Here is a 27,139-nt window from a genome sequence, read left to right as displayed (position 1 = left end):
TATTTTACACAAGTTCTTGTTTTCCTTTTCTTTTTATTTTTTCAAAATAACTCCAAGTAAGCATTCCTAGAGCCAACCGAACCTGAAGCTCAAGTCGGATTGGCTCTTGGAGTCGCTGGCGCTCCAAGTGCTAACCCTACTTGATCTCAGGTTAGATTGGCACATTGAGTGCCAAAACAATGCTATAGATTTGCCACATGTTCGGTGAGAAAGAGAGACTGAAATAGGGCATATAGAAAACAAACTCAATCATTGAGGTTGGAACATAAGCTTTCCGTCGGGGTGATACTCCGGACCCTTATAGCAAATCCATAGAGGAGGTCAGGCACTTCACTTGCTAACAGACCAGAGCTTTAAGTCAAGCCTATACTAAAGGGCCAATGTAGGGGCCAAAGAGAGAAACCATCGAATTGGGATTACAGAAGCGAGAAAAAACAGGAAAAGCGAGTCCAGGAAGAGATTTATGTTGTCAATGGGATTCAATTGCGGGAAAATTATGGGATCTCAATTTGAATTTGGGGTTGAAGAAAATTGGTGAAGTTATCGGCTCATTGAAATTGTAAGAGAAAATTCGTAAAATGAAAGGCAGAATTATAAAGGGACTAGCATTGACAAGGAGGAATTGAAGATTGGTTCCATGTCCACACTTCTAAAGGTTTTGAATAGACAAACAAATGAGGGTTTTAAAGAGGAAAATATTGAGAGCCAGACGAGACAATTTTAGAGAGCATTGGGGTGGTAAGTTCCACTTTGAAAATGAAATGGCACGAGAGTTATTGTCATGATGGGAAGCTTGAGATTGAAACTTTGCATTGCAGAAGGAGAATCACATTAAGTTAGGGTTTCGTTTTTTTAGCTGCTCATTCCTCTTGTTTCTGTGTTTATATTTTCCCTTTGTTCCATGTTTATGTAATTATACAAAGGTAAGTTCTTGCTCTGCTGTTTGAGTTTTGATATAACTGCCGACAAATGAGAGACCATCAAAATCTTTTGGAATGTATTGATTGTTGGATACTCATGTTCCATTGCTATAAAATCGTCAAGAGATAAATTCAGTCTCATTTAAATTCAAATTCACTACCAAACAGTTATAAATATCAAATTTATTATATTTCTGAAATACAGGCTAACAGTCAAACAAAACACAAGAGAACACGTATCAAGATAATAACAAATTCAAAAAACATGAGAAGCCAGCAATGCTTTTCATTCATATGTTTAAAAATCCAAAGGTTAGAATCATGTTTTGTCAAACATACCCGAATATAATGACTACCTTACATGATGGCTGATTTGGCTTTGGAAATAACATCGTTACAATTATTATTTTCTAGCCAAATGATGAGAAACATGCCAAAGTTGATAATACCACATCTAGTCTGCAACTATCGTTGATGGCCTATGTCTACCTCAACCCCATGAGATTTAAGAAATTGGCTGTAGATGGTCCAATAATATTCGATTACAATTTTCACAAAATATCGTGGTCACCACTGGAAATCAAAGCATTTGCCATGGTGTCTATGTCTTGTGGAAAGAATACCCTGCAAAGCACAGCAGCCTCGGTTCAGATTACCATTCATTTGACCATATATTCGGACTTGTCCTATAACAGCAACCAACCAAACACACACACACATCACAACAAATTTTGGGGTACTACTTTGCTCAAAATCTCAATTTTAACACAAATCTGGGCCATTCATCTCGTCCTCCAACAATCTTCAGCCTATAAGAACTAGATATCAAGATTGATGCCAAAACGAGATACTACAGATGATGTTAATTAGAAAAATGAAGATTGCAAAAAAGATGGAAATGTATATTATGAGATCTCATTTACTTTAGGCATAAGAAGTCACAATCATTATCAACTATTAGATGTGAAATTGGGTGACGAGGGGTGTGTCATTGACTGAGCACAAAGTTCAAAAATATAGTTTCTTGAACTATGAGACACACTTAAGCTATTGGATATAACACATCCAATAGCTACATGTGCTTGTGACCTCGTTGTACCAAAAGTGAATGGTCTAATAGTATACAATAAAAAATACGATACATGATATATTTGATCAGTATAAATCCCAAAGAAACTGAGAGGGTCTGATATCTAGCCAACCATGTTGAGTCCATCAGACCGGATGTGTGTTAAATGCTGAAGAAAATGGGTTCAGTTTCATATTACACAACTCACTTTATCTAAAAAAGAGATGTACAAAAATGTTCACGGCATTCAATAACCAACCAAATGTAACAAGTAGGAATTGCGCAAACCTAACACCTGTACTTGACAATTTGTCGCATGCAAAATCAGTGTCAAAAAAAATATTGACAGTTTGGCATTTGCAGCTACCTGCAAGTATTCTCGTACAGTGTTCTACTCAACCGACTGAGATCCTCAATGCCCTTACAACCTCCTACCAGCTCAAGAACCTGCCTGAAAAGACAAATTTACCATTTCAGTTATTGAATAATCAGTCCAGAATGCCAATTACGTAAGGGGAAAAAAAATTCCAGAGCAAAACCAAAATAGAGCCTTCAAGCAAAACCAAAATAGATCCTTCATAACTGTTGAAGACAATTCAAGCCTTCCTCAAGGATTATGAAAGTTGGGAAGTGCAGGACACTAAGACGAGCAAAATGCGCAAACTAAAGGAACATAGCCCAACTAAAGCCTCTGGCAATGCATTTGAGACCATCCTGATTTCACTTCCATATATCTATGAACTCGTGTTCAAAGCAGGCACCTAATATCCTACATAAATCTGTAATCTTATTAGAAAAACCATTTGGTGAGCCATCAATATGACTTATGTTGATATCAGTAAGGCTAAAGGCTCATATCCAATGATCTCTCTCAATGACCTTCAAGAAAATTGAGCTGCATCAATACCAACACAGATTTGAGAGAAGCTGATAATCTGGGATTCTTTACCAACAATACTCACAAAAATCCACAAACACTCAATGCATTTAAAAAAGAAAATTAGCCCCAAAACATCAAGAAACACAAAAATTTGGCATGTTTATGAGTTGCTGAGAACTAAAGTTTGTTGCTACAGTTTCTTCAGGGTTCGTTTGGACCCTGAGAAAGATTACCACGAAATGATTTTCCAGGGAGATTGCCCATTTCTGCCATTTGGATCTAAAATCTGGCAGAAATCTTTTTGCCAGATATCATTTTCTCTATTTTGAGCCCAAAATACAGAAATTTCTACAAGCTAAAAAGTCAATTTCCCCATCAGATTTCCTAATGGAACCGAATAAAATCAATTCAAATGAGTGTATAGCTCATAGGAGGCCCAATCAGAAAAGGGCAATCTCTTTCCATCCACCTCCTTTGCCCTCTCTCTCTCTCCCCTTAGTAACCCAACTACCCCCCCCCCCCCCCCCCCCCAAATCCCTGACCAAAAAAAAAAAACAAAATCCATCTCTCTCTCTCTCTCATTCTAAAAAATTCTTATATGTGTTTCTTGTCTCTCTCTGTTGCTCCCCATTAGTAGAAATATGTTTCTACGTCCATCTTGCTCTAGCCATTTCCTTCTCTCTCCATCTCTACCATGTTTTCTTCAATAGAGATTTCTTACATTTAACCCTTTTCCCAGGTAGAAATGTATCTTCTAGATTACATCCAACTGATATACAAACGCCAGAAACCCATTTTGAATAAACACAAGCAATATCCTGAAGAAACCCGAAGTTTCTCCCATGCAAAACCCTAACTAGGGTTTACTAAGGCGCGCACCAAGCTTCTCTTTCTTTCTCTGGAAATCATGTGACCCTCAAGGTCCCACGCACCTCTCATTTCTATTATTATTTAGTGTTTTTCTTGCAAAAGCAATATTATATATTTAGCGTTCAAGATATTAAATGTTCATCATCATCATCATTATCATAGCCTTTTCCTAATTAATTGGGGTCGGCTACACGAATCCTAGTCCTCCATTCTGCTCTATTAAAGTCATACCCTCAGTGAGGCCATAAATCCCCATATCTTTTCAGACAACCACATCCTTTTGGGCTTACCCCTAGCACTTTTCGATCCTTCCACTTGAACTAACTCACACCTCTTAATAGGTGTGGTACTAAGTCTGCACCACACATGGCCAGCCCACTTGTGTTTGCTCTCTCTCATCTTATCGACTATCGTTGCCACACCAAAATTTTCCGAATGGATTCATTTCGAATCATATCCCTTCTTGTCTTGTCACTCATCCATCTCAACATCCTTATCTCCACTACACTCAGTTTATTGTTTTTCTTTAGCCCAACATTCCGCCCCATGAAACAAAGTTGGTCTCACAGTTGTCTTATAGTTTTGCCCTTTAGCTCCATTAGTATACGGCGATCACATAAAATTCCCACTGCACATCTCCAGTTTGCCTACCTAGCTCTAATTTTATGTGCAACATCTTCCTCAATCTCTCCATTTACCAAGATTATCGACCAAAAATATCGAATGTGCGGTCTTTTTGGTACTTCCTGACAGTCAATCTTAACTAATTCTTTGTCTCTACTCCAATTATTATTAAACTTGCATTCCATATACTCTGTCTTAGTCTGACTAATTTTATAACCTTTAGATTCTAGAGCATCCCTCCAAGGTTCTAACTTTGTATTGACGTTGTTCTGCATCTCATCTATCAAAACTGTCATTTGCGAACAACATGCACCATGGTATCTCATCCTATAGATTCCTAGTTAAGTCATCCATAACTAAGGCAGAGCTGCAGGCTCAATGCTGACCCTAGATGTAGACCTAGTGTCACTGAAAGCTCAGTTCACTTGTCTCTCCACTATTTATTCATATACTAGTTAGCGCTACATCGTACATATCTCTACCAAGTTAACGTAGTATCTGGAGACTCCTTTTTTTTTCAACACCCACCAAATCAAATCTCGAGGTACTCTATCATAAACTTTCTCTAGATCAACAAAGACCATGTGGAGGTCTTTTCCCTTCGCCTTAAACTTCTCAATCAATTGCCTAAGTAGGAAAATAGACTCGATTGTTGGCCTTTCTGGCATAAAACCAAATTGGTTTTCAGATACCACTCGTTTAAGACATTAAATGTCCATATAATAAATAAAATGACCCAAAAGTCCTACCTTGACTTTCAAAATAAATAACCCTAACTATAAATAGAGACCTAAGAAGTCCCCAATTGGTGAAGAAAATAACAGGAATTAAAAAATAACAAAAAATAACTGAAAATGACTATAAAAGAACTAGAAAATCATCCCAAGCAAAGCTTGCTCTTCTTGTTCTTCTTTGTAGCCCCTTGTCGCTTTTCATATTAATATTAAACTTGCATTCCATATACTATGTCTTAGTCTGGCTAATTTTATAACCTTTAGATTTTAGAACATACCTCCAAGTTTCTCACTTTGTTTTGACGTTGTTTCGGGTCTCATCGATCAAAACTATGTCATCTGTGAACAACATGCACCATGGTACCGCATCGTGTAGATGCCTAGTTAAGTCGTCCATAACTAAAATAAAGAGGTACGGGCTCAATGTTGACCCTTGACATAGACCTATTGTCACTGAGAACTCACTCGTCTCTCCACTAGTTGTTCGTATACTAGTTAGCACTACATCGTATATATCTCTCACCAAGTTGATGTAGTGTTTCGAGACTCCTTTTTTTTATCCAACACCCACCAAATCAAATTTCGAAGTATTCTATCATAAGCTTTCTCTAGATCAACAAAGACCATGTAGACGTTTTTTCCTTTGCCCTAGACTTCTCAATCACTTGCCTAAGTAGGAAAACAGACTTGGATGTTGACCTTCCTGGCATAAAACCAAATTGGTTTTCAGATACACTTGTTTAAGACATTAAATGTCCATACAATAAATAAAACGACCCAAAAGTCCTAACCTAACTAACTTTTAAAATAAATAACCTTGACTATAAATAAAGGCCTAGGAAGTCCCTAATGGGAAAAGAAATTTAAAAATAACAGTAAACTAATTGAAAATAACTATAAAATAACCATAAAATCATCCCAAGCAAAGCTTGCGCTTCTTGTTCTTCTTGGTAGCTGATGAAGGAGAACTTGAAGAAACAGAAAAAATCAGCAAGGAAGCACCTTGACAAAAGCAATTTTGGAGAAACACTAAGGTTTTCTCCCACCTAGGGCTCAAGCATTAGGCTTCTTTTTCAAGACAAAGTCTTTCTTTTCTTAAAGCGGAACACATGACTCTCCAGCCCATCCATATTGACAAATTATTGTTTTGGATAATATTTGTCCATACAATTAACTTTTGATCAAAAGGTCCTAAGTATAAATTTATAATAACAATTTTACCCCTATGAATCGTACCCATGAATAGTACTCATGAATAATACTTGTGAATAATACTCATGAAATAAATAAAACATATATAAAAGCCTAGAATTTCTAAAAACTAAAAACCCTAGAAATAAACCCTAAAACTAAAATTATGATATGCACCCCTTGAAATTAAATAAAAATATTAAATAAAGATAATTTTTCCCTCCATCATTCTCCCTTGGTTGGAGAAAACTCGTCATCGAGTTTTGAAGTGTGCTAAGATGAATTTGGCATCAAAACCACCTTCTTCTTCTTTGTTGGTTCAAAGATTATTCGTGGTAAAAATAATTCCTCAAGAAACAAATCTTGATATGTATATTGGGGTAAAAATAATCTCTGCCATGTATGAGATAACGAAGTGGATCTACAAAAATCCCCTTCTATAGGTTTGCTGAAATCACAAACCCTAGACAAATAAACAAACAAAAATTGCTGAAATCAGCAAGATCTAGGTTGTTTTGGTAAAACTTAGGCCAAAATCAGAAAACTCTAGACCCCATTATAACTTTCCCTCTTTGTTGCTGACAGGGCACCAAAAAAGTGGTGCTACAGTAACTCCGTACATGTTGCAATAACTTAAGTATTTACTACAGCAACTCCCATATTTGCTACAATAACTTCCGTGTAGATCACGGGCTCTGATACCAATTGATGTACGAGAACTTGAAGAAACATAAAAAATCAACAAGAAAGCACCTTGACACATACAATTTTGGAGAAACCCTATGGTTTTCTCCCACCTAGGGCTCAAGCCTTAGGCTTCTTTTTCAAGACAAAGTCTTTCTTTTCTTAAAGCGGAACACATGAATGATTCTCCAGCCCATCCATGCCCCTTATTTATATTGAAAAATTATTGTTTTGGACAATATTTGTCCATACAATTAACTTTTGACTAAGGTCCTAATTTAAGTATAAATTTCGTAATGACAGTTTTACGCCTATAAATAGTACTTGTGAACAGTACTCAAGAATGGTACTTGTGATTAGTACTCATGAAATAAATAAAAAATATATAAAAGCCCTAGAATTTCTAAAAACTAAAAACCCTAGAAATAAACCTTAATATACATCCCTTGAAATTGAATAAAAATAGAAAATAAAGATAATTTTTCCCTCCATCAGTAGCCCTCCAAGGAATCACATCTTCCAAATATATGTGAGAGTTAGAAGGAATATGATGCTCCCATAGAGGGCACCTATCACTCTGTCCACTTAATGCGCAAAGCGCGTCATCACTAATCTAACAAGGGACTCTTCTTACCTTATTTCTTTGGACCCATTTACACAAACTACATCATGTCAACTTCAATTAACCCATCATTCTTGTCTCAACTTGTCCAAACCAAACTTCATTCTACCAATTTCCTGGTTTTGAAAGAACAAATCATCACATTTATTCAAGGACTTGACCTAATAGGCACCTTGATGGATCGGATCTTGTGCCACTCGAACTTCCATCTCATGAAGAAAAGAATAAGAACAGTGGTGGCAATGAACAAGATAAGAATGATGACAGCAAGATCGTGGCAATAAGGAATCCAAACTAGGTCTCATGGTTTAAGCATGACCATACTTCGGCCGCATATATCACTTCCACACTTTCAAAGGAAATGTTGACTGAACTACCCAATAGTGGCACTACCTTGGAACTATGGGAACTTTTATACAAATCCTACTCCCAAGTTTTTAGCACACAAGTGCATTAGTTGAAAGTTCATCATCATCCGAGACTTATCCCAACTACTTGGGGTCGGCTAGACAAATTATGTTCCGCCATTCCGGTATAGCAAACTGGCTCGTTCTCCAATTAGCAAGTATCTTGACAAGATTAAGGTACTCATGGCCTAGCTGGCTGCTGTGGGAAATTCTGTAACCAAACAAGATAAAATAATGCAAAGAGTAGCCAGACTTGGACTGGAATACAGCAAGTTAATCACAACTTGTTTTTATTCACAAGTTAATCAGTCAAATTCTTACAACAGTTTTTATTCGCCACCTGTTTTTGTGAGGATCTTTACACAAAGAGGACGTGCCTTGAAGGAAAGAAACCTGGAAATCTCTACGCTGTGGACGAAGCTCGAGATCACTTGAAGATGTCAAAGGCACTTTTCATGTCTCTTGTTGATTTCTCCAATAATAACATGGCTGATTTGTGGCATCGCCACTCAGGTCATTGTCATTTTCGTCAATTTAATAATCTACATGTAAAAGGACTATTGTCATCCATGCTGAGTTTCAAGTATGTAAAAGTCATTAACTCCTATTCCTTGTGAATAATAAAAGAGCGTCATATCCCTTTGAATTGGTACGCACCTATGTTGGGAGCCCGTCCCCTAAAAGTACTTTCTCACATTTTCACCTCTATGTTACTTCTATCGATGACTACAGTCATTCTACATGGATATTTTTTCTTAAGTCTAAATCTGAAGTCTTTAATACCTTTTTTCAATTAGAGCTCATGTCGAAACATGTTTTTCTCAGAAAATCATTCATCTCCAAAGTGATGGTGTGATGAATACACTCTTCATGCCTTTTACCAAATTTCTCCTCGGTAATGGGATAACACACCAAAAGCCTTTCCCACACACCCAAAAGATACGGCTATGTAGAATTCAAGACTATAAAATAAAACAATTTCTTTAGTTTTCTTATTATTGAATCTGAATTTCACTTACAAGTGCCACAATTTTTCTTATTATTGAATCTGAATTTCACTTACTTTTATTGCCAAAGTAAATAAGCACAATCCAGGAATAAAAACCAAGCTTCCATTAACAATTTTAGTACAAATAATGTTCCTAGAAACTCAAAATAAACTAAAATAGTTGGGAAGGCTTACTGGATTATGCCTGGAGTCAACCCACCATTGGACTTAGTAAACCCCACACCCGAATTCCTAACTGATGGCGCACTTTGATCCCTTTGGTCTTGCTGAATTTTCCAAGCCGGGAAGCTTCCTTAGGCAATACCTCTTAAACTAGTTTTAGGGAGCATAAAAGACAATTACGGTTTTGTGAGAACCCTTTTGGAACAAATTAGGGCATGCCTCAAAGGCAACTCCGTTTTCTAGGGAGAGAGAGAGAGAGAGAGAGAGAGAGAGAGATTAGAAGTGAGAGAGGCCAAGAAAGTGGTGCAAAATGAGAAAGGGGACTCACCTCCTTATATAAGCCTCAACCCCCTTAGGTATCCCTCAATTATGACTCACCTTGACCAATACGAATTTAGGAAATATGTGCAGTGAGAGATGATTAAATCTGAGCCATCCATCGCATAAATCAACCCTTATGATTTAAGGAGGAATATTAGGAACTTTATCCCCATAATATTTGACCCATATCCACTTCTAGTCTAAAACTATTGACCCATATCCACTTCTAGTCTAACTAGGATTAGACCAATAAAAAAAATTCTAGAACTTCTTTATTTATCTCTTTAAAATTCTAAGAAATCAAAATAAAATATCTTGGTCAAATCTATCTCAAAATAACTCCCAAAAAAAATAGGCACATAATCTTTTATTTTAAAAGATTATCTAACTTAAAACATATTTTAATTGAAACAAAGTGCTAAAACAAGAAAGTAGAGGGGCATGTCACCCCTATAGGTGATATGTGGGCCCCATGGGCTCCATGCCCCAGCCATGGGGTGTCGCACACATGTGGGGGGATCCAAGCCCCACGTGCCCCTACACACTATAAAAATTTCAAAAATGCCCCTATATAAGGAATTTACAACATAAATTAATTTAAAAAATTCTAAAAAAAATCCAAAATTCACAAAAATATTTTTAATACTAAAAATAAAATATCTAAAAGTGGATTGATACCAATGGGTCAAAATGAGTGAATATAAAGGCACTCAACCCGACCTAGTGACCATGATCCACAATTGTCTTCTAAAATCGATCGATCCAATGAAACCCATGATCCACAGTCTCATGCAGAGGGATAATGATTGGTTCGTCAAAGCTGGCTAAAAAAAGCAGAACCACGATCCCAGAAAGATATCACAGTTCAAGTAGAACCACGATCCCAGAATGTGGATCACAGTTCCTCCCTTTTAAGAGCAAGCTAAGCACATAAGCACATGTACATGTATCCCTTTTCAAGGTTGCTTTCTAGTAGTGTAGCTATTATCTATGTCATGCGGAAGTTTGTTGACAATTTAGCCCTCACTCTCACAATCTCACATCCGCACACATGAGACCACACAACTCTCTTGGCCTACAATCCATCCCTAGGCATCTCTCCGACCTCAACAAGGGAAGACCATCTATAAGCCATTTTATAGAGCCTCATGCCCAGGGATAAGGGTTTTGGATATGACCAGGGCCATAGACCGCCTAACCCTTGGTTAGTCAAACACCACACACTCCTATTGAAGTGTATAATCCACTATAAATATTAATTACATGCTTTTATGGCCTTTAAAAGCCACAAACCCAAACAATAACAGCATAAAATGGTATTGCCGAGTAAAAACACATGCACGTTGCTGAAACTGCCCTCTCCATGTCGCATTTGAGTAGACTGAGGGCAGATCAAGGGACTGAGGTGTTTCACATGACTATTTGCTTGATTAACAGGCTTCCATTTAAGGTACTTGGGGGAAATACTCCATTTTTACTACATGAAGTCCATACCAACATTCATGTTTAAGAACTTTTGAATGAATAGGTTATATCCATATTGAGAAATATTTTGAGCAATAAATTTGCATCCCAAGCTGAAATTCACAGGTTTGTCGGCTTTGACAAACACTATAAAGGTTATAGATGTTTCAGCCCCATGTTCTTTTCAATGAACCTTATTTCATGTTATTAGTCTCCCACATGATGAACCCAATACATTACAAGCTGCGCACTTTCGTTATACCAGGCTGGGTATACAGCAGTGTGATCATGAGCAGCAATCAACTTCCAATGGCATTTATCCATCTATCATCTCTAAGCCACAAATAACATCCACTAAACACATTGCTCTTGGCTTCCACATTACCAATGCACGCAATGTTACTACTTCAGCACATAATCAGCACCTCCACCATCAAGATAATCATCCCCATCAACAACATTCTTCCATTTTCATCGGTACACATACCACTAGTGCTCCATCCTCACCCCATAGCTCTCTTCCCAGTTCAGCATGTGCAAATCATGGATCCAATTCCTGGAAACACACAATAACAAAAACCACCTATCATCAATCAATGCAGGGCAGCACTTATCACCTCACATTATACTGCAGGTTCTATTAATACCACACCACCACCTTCTTCGGGCATTGCAACCCCTTCTTCTTCCTCAGCCAAAGCTTCTTAGATGAAGTTTCTCTGGTCCCACTTTGGCAAACGACACGAGTAAGGCACCCATTAAATAAGTGGATCAGCTATGAATCATTTTCCCCTATCAGACTTTCCTCACTACAGTATAACACCATGTAGTACCCAAACACTATCACCACGCTTGTAAATGTCGTTGATGTGTGGAGGCCATGAATTAGAAATGAGAGTGTTGCTTGCATGTACAACCAGGGAGGTTATTGATAAGCCAGCTCATTAAAATGTAATCATTTGTAGATGGCCATATCAGATCGAATACAAAGTTGATGGGAGTACAGAGTAGATTAAAGTGAGACTTGTGGCCGAGGGATACACACATATAACCCTGTTGCAAGGATGGGTACCATTTGCATTGTTTTATCACTAGCTGCAACTTATGGATGGGACCTACATCAACTTCATGTCAAAAATGCTTTTCCCCATGGTGACCTAACGGAGCAAGTTTATATGAAGAAGCCATCAGGATATGACTAAGGCTCTCAGGCTTAAGAGACGATATATGGGTTCAAGCACACCTCTCACGCATGGTTCGAAGCTTCTATAAAGTGGTCATGTGACAGGGATTTATCGGAAGTCCTGTTGATTATTCATTATTCATTAGCTTAGGATATTATGGCCTAACTGTTATAACATTCTTATAACATTATATGTAGATGACATTGTTATCACAGGTAGTTCTCCTTCTCACATCGCAAATGTCAAGAAACTTCTTAATGATACCTTACAGATGAAAGACATTAGATCTCTCTGGTCTTTTCTTGGTATTGAAGCGGATAGAATGCCATACTCCTTGATCTTGACCCAACATAAGTATGTTGTCAACTTACTTAAGGGTTCTGGGATGCCAGATTGCAAACCAACATACACACCTTCTGCCCTTAACTCTCGCCTCAAAGATGATGCAGGGGACCTATTTCCACATCCTGAGGAATACTGTAACATTGCTGCAGCTCTGCAGTATCTGACTTTTACTAGGCCCGATTTTTTTTTTTGTGAACTAGATTTCTCAGTATATGCATTCACCAAGGACAAGCCACAAGGAAGTCATGAAATGCATTCTTCAGTATATCAAAGTGATGATCATGATGGGTGAGCTTGTTTATCCTTGCCCTGCTTTACCCACTTTCACAACATCTTTAGTGGTGGTTGCCTTCTCAGATGTTGACTGGGAAGGAGACCCCGGCACTCGTCTTTCTTTTTCAGAATATTGGGTCCTTGTTGTGTTTCCTGGAGTAGTCGGAAACAATGAACTGTCACTCAATCTAGTACAGAGAGTGAGTACTGTTCAATAACAGAAGTTACAACAAAATTGTTTCGTATACAGTATCTCCTTGCTGCATTAGGCCAAAACATTTCTCATTCATTATTTGGTCATTATTAGATAGTGACAACAGCAGCGCTATCTAAGTATTGTCGAACCCTGTTCCCCACGGCAAAACTTCAGACCAAAAATGTGAAAAAAGGGTATGACTGTAATAAGGGAAATTTTGGGGGGGAATTCTTAAATAACCGAAATTTTGGGGAATATAAGCATAAATTTCTCTTATTTTAACCCCTCCTAAAACCTGCTAGGACTAGGATCATATTAGAACCCCATCAAAACCTAGCTTCATGCACTTTTAATAGCACGGCACTCTTGAAGGAATGGAAGCCAATCCTTTGGGGACCCAGACCACAAGAAATGAGGCAACATCAAAAGGCCAATCTCCACCATGTCTGAGGCATGGAGAAATAGATAAATGGAATTGCAAGCACCTCTCCTTCAGCTATTGGCTCGGTCCCCCGCAGATAGACCATAATGGTTCCATTCTACAACTGGTTGATCCATTATTGTCAGGTTTCCAACCCTCTAAAACATAAATATGAGCAACAAAAGACAACTCAACCTTGTAGATTAGAGAAACAAAAGCCACTTGATCAAAAGCCGCTTTGTGACATAAAGATATTCATTTCACACCAAATACACTGTTTAGAAAACCTTTTTTTAAAAAAAAAAAAATGAGAAATACACAATGTTAGTGACTACAAAGGTTGAACTTTTTGCAGGATCCGAACATTGTATATCAATCCCAAAACTAGTAAGCAAAATAACCTCTGATTTCCCTTATACAGGCACCATCTTAAATATGTAATGCAATTTTACCTTACAGCACAAGGCTCGTTCCGACCTTTCACAACACACTCAGGATCATACTTTTCTTTCTTTCTAGAAGACCACATGGATTTCACAAAACTTATCCCAGCATGGGTATTTCTTATCTCACAATATGGTGAATCCGTCTCTATCATCATTCTCTCAACTGGAATGCCAGAGATAGCATCAAGATTTTCAGTAGTTTTGAAAGAGCATCCATTTACACCTGTTGAACATAGGTCAGAGAGAGAGAGAGAGAGAGAGAGCTATATGAGCCGCAATGTACTTTTTTCCAGTTCTTTTCAAAGTTAACAAAGAATCATATTAGAGAAGAACATAATATGATTCTTATGGGATACAACTCATAAATTAAAGGACGGAATGAGTTCCTCAAAACAAATTAAATGAGATACAAAAAATAAAAAACTCCCTGTGTTTTTTTTCTCATTGATAGTTCCCCATTAAGTGTACATGTGCAACAAAAACACAGCCTCCTAACCAAAGTATCCTTGTAGACAACTAAATAGTAAAACAACCATTTAAAAAGGGAAAAAAGATGACCAATTTATCTTGAAAAAAATGCAATTGTGATGAATAATACCATCACAACAAGTCTAGTTCCACATAAGATAAGTAAACTGATAGAAGAGTAATCAGTGGCCTGATTCATTTGATAAATCATCAGAATATAATAAACCACCTACATACTATACAATGCAATTACTCTAATTCCATGTGCTCCAAGAAGTGAGTTGTCTCCACATGAGTAATTACCAATATAGAGGTTATCAAACAATAGCAGCAGATTGCGATCATCTACACTGCCAGTGAATGAATGCGCAACCCCAGCAATGAACCTGTAAAATAACTTGAAGACATTAAGCTGCATTTTTTTTCAAAGCCTCAAGTCGCTGTTTTGTTCCTATTTTTACTTTCTCATTATTAATTATCATTATGTAACATATATCCAATACATAAGACTTTGGAGCGTCATGTTGCCATTCATGATTGAATTCACGATTAGTTTACTATGCATTCTTATAAGTAAGAATCCAATTCGTGTTAGTAAGAATGCAGATTGAGAACAACAATGCTGACAATGGGATGTAACCCTGATAGGTTCATTGAACAATGAGTAATTAACGTCTCACGTGTATTGGCATATGACATCTTAAAAGGAAGACATATGCCCCTCAAACAGGAGATAAGCAAAAACTAATGGTTTATCCCAAGTCCCACATCCACAACGAGAAAAGCACAACGATCAAACAATATATAACATTTCCTCCAGATGAGAAATCAAAACATAAAATTCTCCAATCCAAATGGACTAGCAAACTTACCGTGTCCTGTTCCGATCTAAAATTTCACAAAAATCTTGAGCAGCAGCACGCATGTGCAGAAACATTGGAAGTTTCAAGGCCTCAGCCAATTCAAACTGCTTTTCAAAATACCTATAAAATTATAAATGTTAAGCCATTAAAAACAAGATGTCAAAAAATATCAAAGAAAATTTATCAAGTATACTTTTTTTGGATTTCGGACGGGCAGAAGTGAAGTCGGTCATAGTCCAATCCACATTCACCAATTGCAACCACCTGGATAACAGGATTGTCAGAAAATAAAGATCTCAAGGCAAAACCACTCTACATGGTATATGACACATGTACAAACACACAAAACTTGAGGAATTATGTTTATGATCTTGTTCAGTTCATATAGATAGTTGAGAACACCTTTGTGTCTTATTTGTCAGAAATGAGACATGTGATTTGTGTCTTGCCACGAAGCACTTAGTGCATGAAATTCCCTGAGAAGACCACAACCTTTAATTTAATGTTCACATGATCACTAGATATCATGAAAGTAGTGGCTATGTAGAATTCCATAGTATAAATTCAATTTTTTCCCCTTTTCTTCATTGATTTTGTTGAGTTTTGTAGCCTTTAAAGGCCTAGAGAGCTTGTAAAAATGATATTTTATAGTGGAATATGCACTTCAATGGGAGTATGTGCGTTGATTGATTAAGGGTTGGACGGTTTATGGCCCTGGTCATGTTCAAAACCCTTGGTCCTGAGCATGTGGCACTACCGAGAAGGGTTTGCAGTGAGTCATCCTTTGCTGAGGTCGGAGAGATACCCAATGATCATATTTATAGGCCAAGAGAACTGTGTGGTCTCATGTGTGCAGTTGTAGGCCTATGAGAACAAGAGCCAAAACCTCAACAAACTTCCACACGACATGTACCCATGACAACCACATTACTAGGAAGCAGCCCTATAGAGAGAGCCCCTTTTTGCACTGTGGTGACAAGTACTAGACTTGCTCTTAAAAAGGGGGAACTCAAATCCACATTCCAAGATTATAATCCCACTATTTATTATCCAACTTTGACAAGCTAATCATGAGCCCATGCAAGGAGACTAGGGTCATGGGACTTTATTGGGTTGGATAAGAAAACGGTATTGGATGGAGTGCCGTTATTGTCAATCATTTTAACCCATTGGTGTCAGTCCAAATCAAGTGTATTTTATTTTGGTATTAGAAATGTTTTTATGATTTTAAATATTTTTCTAAAATTTTAAAATATTTTAATTATTTAATTTTCATTAAAAAGGTATTTCTGAAATTTCAGAACTTTACACAACACATGTGGGGACCAAGGATCCTGCCCCCACATGTGTGTGCTGCCTACATGGGCTCTTAGGGTGGCACACCACTTTCTATGCACCTTGGGGGGCCACGCCACCCTTTTAGGACTGTAAGCACCTAGGGGGCGCCACGCCATCTTTTTAGGATGTCTAAGCCCCTAAGGGCCACGCCACTTTTTGTGGAACAAGGGGATACGCCCCATTTTCTTGAAATAAAATAATAAGTTAAAGATTTTTTAAAAAAATAAGTGGCACACCACTTATTTAGGAGAAAAGGGGCACGGCCCACTTTCTTGTTTTTGTTAATTCAAATTTTAAAGTGGTTAACGATGGGAAATTTATTTAATTTTAAATTGGATTTGGTTTCCTATTCTAATGGGATTGTTTAAAAATTCAAATCTTCCTTGATTATAGGAGGCTTAGATTATGTTTAACATTGATTGTATTTTCAAATTTAAATAGGAGTTTCAAATTTAAATAGGAGTTGGATTGGGTCAAAGTGTAAAGGGATAAGATTCGTATCTTTCCACCCAAAATCATTATGGCTAATTTTTGAGATGGATGCTCTGATTAAATCTCCTCTTGCCACAGATTTCTCATTTATCCTAAAAGGCTAGCTGGAAATTGGATAAGGCAATACTTAGAAGGAATCCTATTCAAATTAGGAGATAGATTTTCTTCTATAAAAGGCTCTAGTTTGAACCTCTTTCGAACACAATTAGATTCTCTCCCTCTCACGCCACTAGGGCTGCCAATGGACAGGGCCCGTCCCGAGGCCCATAACTGTTCCGGGCTGGCCCAGTAGGCCCGAAAAAGTGCACTGAGGCCCGCGCTCAGCCCAATAGGCCCAAAAAAGTACACAGGAGCGCATCCAACATTAATGTACTCTCTGTCTCTCAAGCAAGAAAGAAAAAATTAGGATGAGATGACTACGTCTCTTCACCCCCCTCTCTCTCTCACTCTAAAACAGAGCACAATCATGCCTCCCTCTCTCTCAAGAAAGGAGGTGCAACATAATCTCCCTCCTCTTTCTCTCTCTCTCTCAAGCAGAACACAATCAGAATAACTTCTCTGTCACAAGCAAAGCACAATCAGTACAACTTCTCTCTCTCAAGCAAGGTCATCAATTGCAAGGTCATTAATCCTCCACCAATGAATCACAAATGCTAATAAGCCTCTCTCTAAGAAAGCTGAGCAAAACCACCTAAAAACCCTCCAACTTAAGAGAATTGGGTTTTATTTGCTAGTTAGAGAGAGATGGATATGGAGGTTTTGGGTCTTTCAGAATAATGGGCAGCAGTCTGTGCCCTTCTTGCCATTGCTCAATGGTGGGCTTTTAATGTCACTGTTATTATCATGAACAAATGGATCTTTCAGGTTCTACTCATAATTGTGGATTATTGTCAATAAGGTTTTGGTTGATGAAGTTGGCTTTTGTTCATTTTGTTATTTTGTTGGGAATGTACTGTATTGTTCGAATTTTCCCTAGTTCGGAATGATTTGATTGTGATTTTTCATGGCTTGGATTGGATTTTTTGAAAATAATACATAAAATCTGTTATCAACAAAATTCTTCTAAATCTCAGCAGAGTTTTTCAAATTGAATTCACTTTTTTATGAGAGAGGGGTTTTTAGAGAGAGAATGGGATATTAGGTTTTTAGAGAGAGGTTTTAGAGATACAAAGAGAAAATAGAGAAAGCGATATTGGGTCTTAGAGAGAGAGAGATATTTGGTTTCTAGAGAGAGAAAGAGTGGATTTTAGAGGGAACTTGGGTTTTTAGAGAGAGATTGAGTTTTGAGAGAGTTTTAGAGAGATTGGATTTTTGTAGAGAGAGAATGGGCTTTTAGATATAGAAGAGATTGAGATTCTAAAGAGAGTGGTTTAAATTTTTAAAAATATTTATATATATATATATTTTATTTTTTATTTTGCTTTACTATACACATTAAAATTTTGAAGAGTGAAGCTCTTATTTAAAAGAAAAAAAAAAAAGGCATGTTAAATGGGCGGGGTTGGGCCTTATTTGGGCCAAGACGAGACATTAACGGGCTAACCAGGGATAGCCTGGCCCGCTAGACAAATTTCAGGCCTATCAAGCCCGGCCTGATAACAATTTGTGTTCAAAATGACTCGGCCAAGTCCTGTCCATTGGCAGCCCTGCACACCACCCTCTCTTTGGTTTTATGCCACCCTCTCTCCTATTTCTCCATGCCATTCTCTCTCCTCTTAGAGAGAGTCACATCTCTCTTTTTCTCTCTCCTTATTTGAGTAGCATCCATTAAAATAAAAAAAGGAGAATTTTTAAAATTAAAAGAGAGAGTTGTTGTATTTTGAGAAAAGAAGGGAGAAGTCCAGCCTAGAGAGAGATCAAATCACAGATTCAGCCCTAATTCGTTCCCATAGGGTTTCTATAAACCTTATTATATTTTTGAGCTCTCTAAAAACCATAAAGAAAGAAGTATTTCCTAGAAAGCTTCCCTGAGTTGTATCAAATTCTGGTAGGGTAACTACAAGAATCTTCCAGTAAGTCTTTCCAGTAGTTTTAAGTTAATTTATAGTATTATTTCCTATTTTCTATAAATTTTCAGAAACTTATTTTGTGCTAAATATTATAGTGGAAGTTAGTTTTAAGGTCCTGGATAGTTTTGATTTCTATTGGCAGTGAAAATAAGGATACTAGGTTGTATCTAGGGCATTATTTTAATTTTCCAGCAACATATTGTGGCTCATGTAAGTAGAATTCAGGTATTTAAAATAAAACTAAAAGAAAATTTTTTGAATTTAATACCTTGAGTTCCACATAACCACTCCTTTCAGATTTTGCTGGAATTTCTACTTGCAATTCCCACAATACAATGCAGAAATAAAACCTACTACAATCTAGCATCTTTAAGCCTTACTGCCAAGAAAAATTTATTCAAATCTGAATTTGAACCAACAAGTTAGGAAATAAGATAAAAACAAGAACAACAAATAAATAAATAAAAACTGGGAAGACTTACTCAACTTTTGCCTAGGGTGATCTCCTAAGAACTTGGTATACCCCGCACCTGATCACTTGATCGATGGCACACTTAAATCTTAGATCTTGTTGAACAGGGAGAATGATGATGCGCAACGTGCCTCAAGTGGTCAGGGCGATGTGTATCTTCTCCAGGAGCAGCAGATTACCACCTAAATCTTGCGCATACTTCGATGATGTAGACCCTAGGAGGGCTATCAAGAAGAACAAGAAGAGAGAGCATTGATTGGGATGATTACTAGTTATTTTATGGTTATTTTCAGTCATTTTATTGAACCAGTCCATACTTTTTAGTCATTTTATCTATGGTGCCATTTATTTTAAAGTTACTATAATTTAGGATGGATTTAGTCATTTTACTTTGGTGCTTAACCTAAGACATAAGGGTCAATTTCTTATTTGTATGGAAAATAATGTCTTTTGAATATTAAATAAAGCATATTAAAGTGGTGTGTGGGGCTCTTGGAGGATCCACATGACTTTTTTTTTTCTGAAATAGAGAGTAAAAGCATCAAGCTTTTAAGCCCTAGCTTGGGGTTGGAGAAGAAACCCTAGGTTTCTTCAAATGTTTCTTCGAATAGATGGTTGTGTTTAGCTTCTTTTCTTGTTGATTCTACTGTTTCCATTAATTATCCCACATGAAGACCTTATGCCAATTATTCAGATGCAAAGCTATTATTGGGGTGAAAGGGCAATTATGTTAACCTTCTCTCAAAAAAAAAAGACCTTAGGGCAATTGGGGTGAATGACATCTAACAACGCTAGCCTTAGCACAGTTGTTACAGCTTCCTCAAGGCCTGCTAGATCTTGCAACTCTACCGGGATAGAACCGCAAAAGAACATCTGACTAGCCTTATGGTTTTCTTTTATTTTCTCCCAAGCCCCTTGGCTGTGGGAGGAGATTCTTACCTGCATGAGCTCAAAGAGACAAATAAAAAAATTCCCTAATATGGAAAAATAAAGTTATGACCCTAAAATCCCACTTATTTCATAGTAACCCCCACCTTTTATTCTTATCAAGAAAGCATTAGGAAGTTCATAAATATTTCATTCCACCCTCTTCAAGTATCCCTACTGTCCTTTTTTATTTTAATCTTAATTATGTGCCCCAAACTAATTCTCCAATGACACTCATGTCCTTTCTCTATCTATCCTCTTTATTTCTTATTTCTCAAAACCCATAACCTAACCCTTTGCCCATCTCTCTGTTGACACTAGCTCTAGTGGTAGCATAGAGTATGTTGGTGGTGATTCAAGTGCTTTTGTGATTCACAAAAATACAAAGTTGAATTCATGGGTTTTGCAAAATAAGAAATAAAAGAGGGAAGAGAAAAATGTTGTGAGTACCATTTGAGAATTAGTTTGGGGTACTTAATAAGGATTAAAATAAATAAAAAATACAGTAAGGACATTTGGAGGGGTGGAATTAAATATTTGTTAACTTCTTAATGCCATTTGACAGGGACAAAATGTGGGGGGTTACCATCAAAAAAGTCAGATTGGAGGATTACCATCATAAATGATATTTTTAAGGGTCATAAGATACTTTCCCAAAAATAAAAAGTTGTGAATTCCCTCAAGAGAGATAGTTGGGGACAGGGGGTTCTCCTGCCACAAGACTCTCTTCCTTCATTCTGACTCTCCCACTCCCACCATAAAGCTTTATACTTGTCCTTCTCATACCTATTTCCCTTTTGGTTGTGCGTGTTATATTGCAGTTGTCATGCAACTTGAGATAACCTTTCTAGATTGTTAATAGCCTAATAAATGCAGATACACAAGAACAGCCACATGGGGAATCAACATGATGAACATGTTTAATCATCTACTTTTCTGTGTTTATAAGGATCAAGAAATCATCATATGCACAACAACAGTGTACATGTACGTGTAATAGTCAACTAGTCATATGATATATCGATCACATGGATAATTATTATAATAATTTTGCAACAGCCTTTACAGATCTGGTTATAGTTAGAAGATTCAACTGCAACTAGAAAAGAGATAAATTACATAATTTCACACCTTTCCCTTTTCAAGTCCTTCCTTGGCCAGTTCCATGAGAGCATGAAAGTGTTGGTATGGATCTCCACCATCATCAAACTCCTAAATGTATGTGTGACAAATCAAACTAAGTTACTTGACATGGTTTACTGCCAACAATTCAATGTGTGTGTGCATGCTTAAATGAGAAGAGGCAGCTATCTATGCAGTCACCTTGCATCTGGTGGGGTGTACGCCCACTGTGCAATAAAGACGTCCTGTTAGGAAGTAAAACATAATATAGATTAGAATTTGATTGATACAAACTGCGTTGATTCTTCACAAATAAGCACCTAAATTCGCATAAATTCTAATAGATGACAAGTTTTAAAGGGAAAATGAGCAGAGAAGGAAGGAAAAAATCACAAACCAAAGAGAAATCCACCTCCCAAATATTATCAACTCAAATTCTCCAGAGAAACAATAACTGACCTCCTAAACCCTTAAACCCTAGAAAGCTCTTATGAAATCATGACCATCCAATCTATTTAGTCATAGCCAGCCATTATTAACTTTAAAAATAAATGACTAAACATGGCCCTAATAAAATAAAAAATAAGCAAACCCAAATAACCTCCCCTAATTACATTACTGCCCCCTTTTCCCCCCAATGATCCCATGACCCTTTTTTTTCCCAACCACGGGACTAGGTGTTGTAGCTGAGGCATGGCTGCGTCATCCCCCCCCCCCCACAAGTTGAAAGGAACTCAACTCTGGCGAGTTGCCTTCAATATAGAAGCGGTATAATCCACCCTTTCGAACTCTTGCTTGGAGATCCACATACTAACAGAATATGACCTCCCCATCAACTTGACTAGATTTTGGCGATATGAATCCTTTTTGAGTTTGAAAGCTTTCAATCTTCAAAACTTGCTCAATTTCTTCTTCCTTCTTCCTCGGCGATTGTTTCAACATATGGACAACTACTTCTTGGGCTTCTAATGGGTCTCCATTTAAATTCAAATAAATCAGCAACATTGATTAAACATCGGGGAAATATACAACGCCTTTGGTAATTCTATCTCATATGAATTATACCTATATTTCTTCAAAATTCAGGAAGGGGCCACCTTCGTGGACATGAGCTTATCGTAGGTCCCCAATGGAAAACCTACCCTTTCACAAGTACACCATTACTAAATCACCCTCCTTGAAAATCTTCTCTCTTTGATGCACAATTGAAGCCTCTCTAAACTTTGCATTACTTTCATCACTTTTCTTCTTGATTTGCATTTGCAAGTCTCGGCTATGCTCAGCAAAAGCATTGGTATCATCACTTGCCTTGCACTGGTAATAGCATTAGGTCAAGTACAAGATCAGGAATCCTCCCATGAACAATCTCAAATGGTGATTTTCATGTGGACAGATTCACATAAATGGTGTAAGCATATTCAGCAGCAAGATTCCATTGAGATATGTTAATACCAACCATACTCTCAAAAGGTTACCAAGGCTCTTATTCATCACTTCAATTTGCCCATCTGTTTGAGGCTGATAAGCACTAGAAAATTGAAGCTTAGTACCCATGCGCTTCCACAAAGTGCGCTAAAAATCACTCAAGAACTTTGTATCCATACAAAAATCTCCATCATGCATGAGATACTCACCCATGGGGTCTCACCCATTAACACATCTTTCTAGGACCTTACTGTAAATTGGGTCATCCTCCATTGGTCTTTATCATTTCAAACCCAGCACTTCTATAGATAAAGTTCCAAGCAAAGTCGGCTACCTTGTTTTGGGTTTTGGGCTTGTGCTTTAATAAGAAGGTGTATTCTTCAAAGGAAGCAATCCACTTAGCACAACGCGCATTTAACTTCTTCTGGGAATTCAAGTACCGAAGTGCTTCATGATTCAAGAATAGCATAAATTCCCTATGAATCAAGTAGTGCCTCCAATAGAGTAAGGCTTGCACCACAGCATTAAACTCGATATCATATACCGAATACTTCTTATATGCTTCATTCAACTTCTCACTTAAGAAAGCCACGGGTCGCTCCTCTTGATTAAGAACAGCTCAACATTTAATGCATCAGTTTCAACTTTGAACACCTTGGAGAAATATGGTAGTGTGAGTACCGGTGTTTGCATCATTTTTTGTTTAATTAGAGCAAAGCTCTTCTTAACAGCGAGATTCCATGCAAACTTCCTAGCCCTCATACAATCAGTCACTAGTGCTCTTAGAGTGCCAAAATTGCTAATAAAGCAGCAATAAAATGTCAGTCACTAGGCCATGAAAAGAACGTACCTTTGTGAGTGCCTTGGCCCTAGCCACTCAGCTATAGCCTCCACCTTTTCTTGGTCCACCTTGATTCCATCAGATGAAACAACATACTCCAAAAGGATAACATTGTCTGTCATTTTTTTAAATTCACAAAAAGTGATTATTTCCTTAGTACATCAAAAACTTATTCCAAGTCATTAAGATGATCTTGTGGGTTAACACTAAACCACAATGAATTTACCAATAAAAGAATGAAGTACCTCACTCTGTCACTCATTGAGCGCATAAAGGTGCTCAGTGCATTAGAAAGCCTGAATGGTAGCACCAACCACTTATAGAGCCAATCTCAAGTTTTTTAATATGGCATTCCATTCATCCCTAAGACGAATCCAATTTGATGGCAACCACTCCTTAAATCGATCTTTAGAAGACTTTGGCCCCATGAAGCATATCTAACATATCATCGAGCCTATGTATGAGAAATCGGTGCTTGATCGTAATTTTGTTAATCGCTCGATGTCCACACACGTTCTCTAGGAACCATCGTTTTTTTTTGGTTAGTAATGCAGGAACGACGCATGGCGATATGCTTTCTCGAATCAAACTCTTTTTAAGCAAATCAACAACTTGTCTATGTAGCTCTTCATGTTCTATGGGGCTCATTCGGTGTTGGGTCAAATTTGGTAGGCTAGAATCGGGCACCAAATCAATGTGATTCTGACTATTTCCCATTGGGGGAAGACCACCGAGCAATTCTCTCGGCATCAAGTCTTTATACTTCTCAAGTAGAGGCTCTATAGACTTAGGAATTTGAAGTAGATACAAAATTTTCTTTCGCAAACAACACATATATTACATCCATCTCGTTGTTGCCCCTTTTAATTTTTAGGGAAAATACATCCATATCCCCTATTTTTAAATTTTATTTCTTAATAAACCCAAGGTTTCAAAAAATATTTTCAACCCCATGGCCACTTTAAACCTATTTTTTAACCTAAACAAATGTGAGAAAGACATGCTCTTTCTAAACCCAATCCCTTCTCTCTCTTCATTATATACCCCAAACTTCTCTCTTTCTCTCTCTTGTTGCGTGTTTCACTCTCCTCCCGTGTTTATCCAAACACCTCTCTCTTCTCGTGTTTATCCAAACACCTCTCTCTCTTATCGGTAACCTCTCACCACTCCGTGTTATCCAAACACCTCTCTCTCTCTTCCTATGTTTATCCAAACACCTCTCTTTCTCTCCTCCTGGTAACCTCTCACCACCAAACACCTCTCTTTTCTTATATTTATCCAAACATCTCTCTTTCTCTCTGTATACTTATTATGTGTTTGGCAAGAGAGAGTGCGAGGGTAGAGAGATGAAAAACATTAAGAGAGAGAGCGAGAGGAGAGAGAGTGAATGGTTAGAGATGGGAAACATATAGAGAGAGAGAAGAGATGCAGCAAGAGAGAAAGAGAGAACTTTGGGAGGATGGATTTTAAAAAAGATATCTTTTTATATTTGTTTGGCCTAAAAAAATAGGTTTAAAGTAGCTCAGGGGGTTAGAATAAATAAAATCTACAATTTTTATGCTCCAAGATATATTTTAAAACCTTGGGTCTATTGTGAAATGAAACCTAAAAATAAGGGGTATCGAGACATTTTCCCTAATTTTTTATACATTAAGCAACTTTAAACCCGCCTCTTTACTAGATTTGAGTGTAGGAAGTTGCTTCATAGAGTGGAGTGTGACGTTAATGCCATCCATGACAAAGGAATATGTGTTTGGTCTGGTCTTATGCACTAGATCCTAGTCATAAAACCTTGGCCTACGAAGTAAGATGTAGCATGCATCCATGGGTGCTACATAACACCACATTTATCTTTAAAATTAGCACCAATGGAAAAAAATAAAAAATAAACTTTGAGTAAGAACCGGTACCTAACCTCCTTTCTTGAACTGTTGAATTTGATATCGGCATGGCTTGTGCCCTTTTAGTTTAAGTTTATCCACCATCTCCCTAGACATAATATTTTCACTACCCCCGCCATCAATTAGTATTCTACATAACTTGTCGCCTAATATGCAAGTAGTTCAAAAAACGGTGTCACAACCATTTATCTTCATTAAATGGTTTTGAATTGATATCATAATCTGCTAGACAACCAAGGTTTCACCCCCTTCACCTCCATACAAATCCTCACCTTGAGAGGATCAACCACTTCATAGGATGGGCTTGTCTCTATGTCACCCTATCCCTCGTAACCATGCTCTTCAACAGCTTCTCCATAATTTTCTTCTGCCAAATCAACTTTGATGCCAGGTTGACATGAAGGGCAACTATGTGCGCTATGCCTGCGTTGAGGGCACATGAAACACACAATTTGACTATTTATGTAACTCCGAGAATCAAGAAAGCTCCGACGAAATCCAGTCCATCCATTCTATTTAATTAACCACCCATCAATAAATGACTAAACTTGTCCCCAATAAAATCAGAAATAACAAGAAATAAAAATAAATAAAGACCCAAACAACTTCTCCTAATTATATTACTGCCCCATGGTCCTCCGACCCTTCTTTGCCCAGCCACGAAATATGGTTGTGGCTCAGGCATGGCCGCGTCATTGATTCATTAGAAAATGGATCAAAACAGTGTGTTGCTGATGAGAAAACTGGGAAAAAAATCCAAATATTATAGCAAGATTGAGGAGCTCATAAGAGATTCATGGAACAGCTGAACAAGTGTATATAGGAGGGCCTAATATAGTACCATCTGTTTCCGCAATGGCCAGCGCCTCCTTGGACTCCTCAAGGGAACCACCAGTGACCTTCTTCATCAAAAACCAAACAAAGGAAATGGGATCAATTCAATACAATTCAATGTCATCGCCACCTAACAATAAATATAAAGATTTAGGGAGAAAATTAAAATACTGACAATAATGCGATCTACTCCAGCAGTCCATGCCCTTTTGAGGACGGTATGAATATCAGCAGGGTGATAATGCTTGCCGTTGTACATCCCTTTAAACATGCCATCTGATCCACCACCATGATCCACCCATACAATGGATTCCCCGTTATTCCATTTCCACAACCAAGTGGATATGTAGTTCTAGGGTTTCTATCTTTTAAAATTTTATTTTACTAACGAATACAGATGCAGAGGGAGAGAGGGCACCTGTTAAGTTGACGGCTATATCTGAAAATACGAGGTGGAGGAGGAGGAGTTAGTTGAGATGAGAAACAGAAGAAGAGGAGGGAGTAGTGCCGATGCTTGCCTATCATCCTCACGCCTGGGGAGGTCTCCATCGCTGCCTGCCACTGCTCAATTGAATTGACGATGCCCAATTCCATTCCCTATCCCTATCCCTATCCCTATCCCTGG

General features: G+C 37.6%; 1 protein-coding gene across 24 annotated transcripts; it reads right to left on the bottom strand.

The window, feature by feature from the left end:
* Nucleotides 1-1,175: 1,175 nt before the first annotated feature.
* LOC18421637 (TatD related DNase) lies at nt 1,176-27,139 on the bottom strand. Of its 24 annotated transcripts, none has more exons than XM_088862116.1 (14): nt 27,033-27,139; nt 26,933-26,953; nt 26,690-26,790; nt 26,522-26,582; nt 25,953-26,103; nt 25,690-25,786; nt 21,715-21,758; nt 21,523-21,603; nt 15,347-15,417; nt 15,163-15,273; nt 14,594-14,676; nt 13,829-14,045; nt 2,357-2,440; nt 1,176-1,544 (listed from the first exon to the last, which is right to left on the bottom strand). In XM_088862116.1, the coding sequence occupies exons 6-14, from the start codon at nt 25,727-25,729 to the stop codon at nt 1,472-1,474; spliced, it is 804 nt and encodes a 267-aa protein (XP_088718242.1). In that variant the 5' UTR covers nt 25,730-25,786; nt 25,953-26,103; nt 26,522-26,582; nt 26,690-26,790; nt 26,933-26,953; nt 27,033-27,139; the 3' UTR covers nt 1,176-1,471. The 24 variants fall into 24 exon arrangements, 14 of the variants coding, with proteins under 14 accessions (XP_088718242.1, XP_088718249.1, XP_088718241.1 ...); XM_088862123.1 differs by having other exon boundaries at nt 21,523-21,628; nt 25,690-25,826; nt 25,953-26,423; nt 26,522-26,579; XM_088862115.1 differs by having other exon boundaries at nt 26,522-26,579.

The sequence above is a fragment of the Amborella trichopoda genome, chromosome 3 (assembly GCF_054954075.1).
Source record: "Amborella trichopoda isolate Santa Cruz 75 chromosome 3, AtrichopodaSantaCruz75HAP2 v2.0, whole genome shotgun sequence".
NCBI lineage: Eukaryota > Viridiplantae > Streptophyta > Magnoliopsida > Amborellales > Amborellaceae > Amborella > Amborella trichopoda.
Note: the sequence above shows the minus strand (reverse complement) of the source record. Positions and strands in the feature narration are given on the sequence as shown.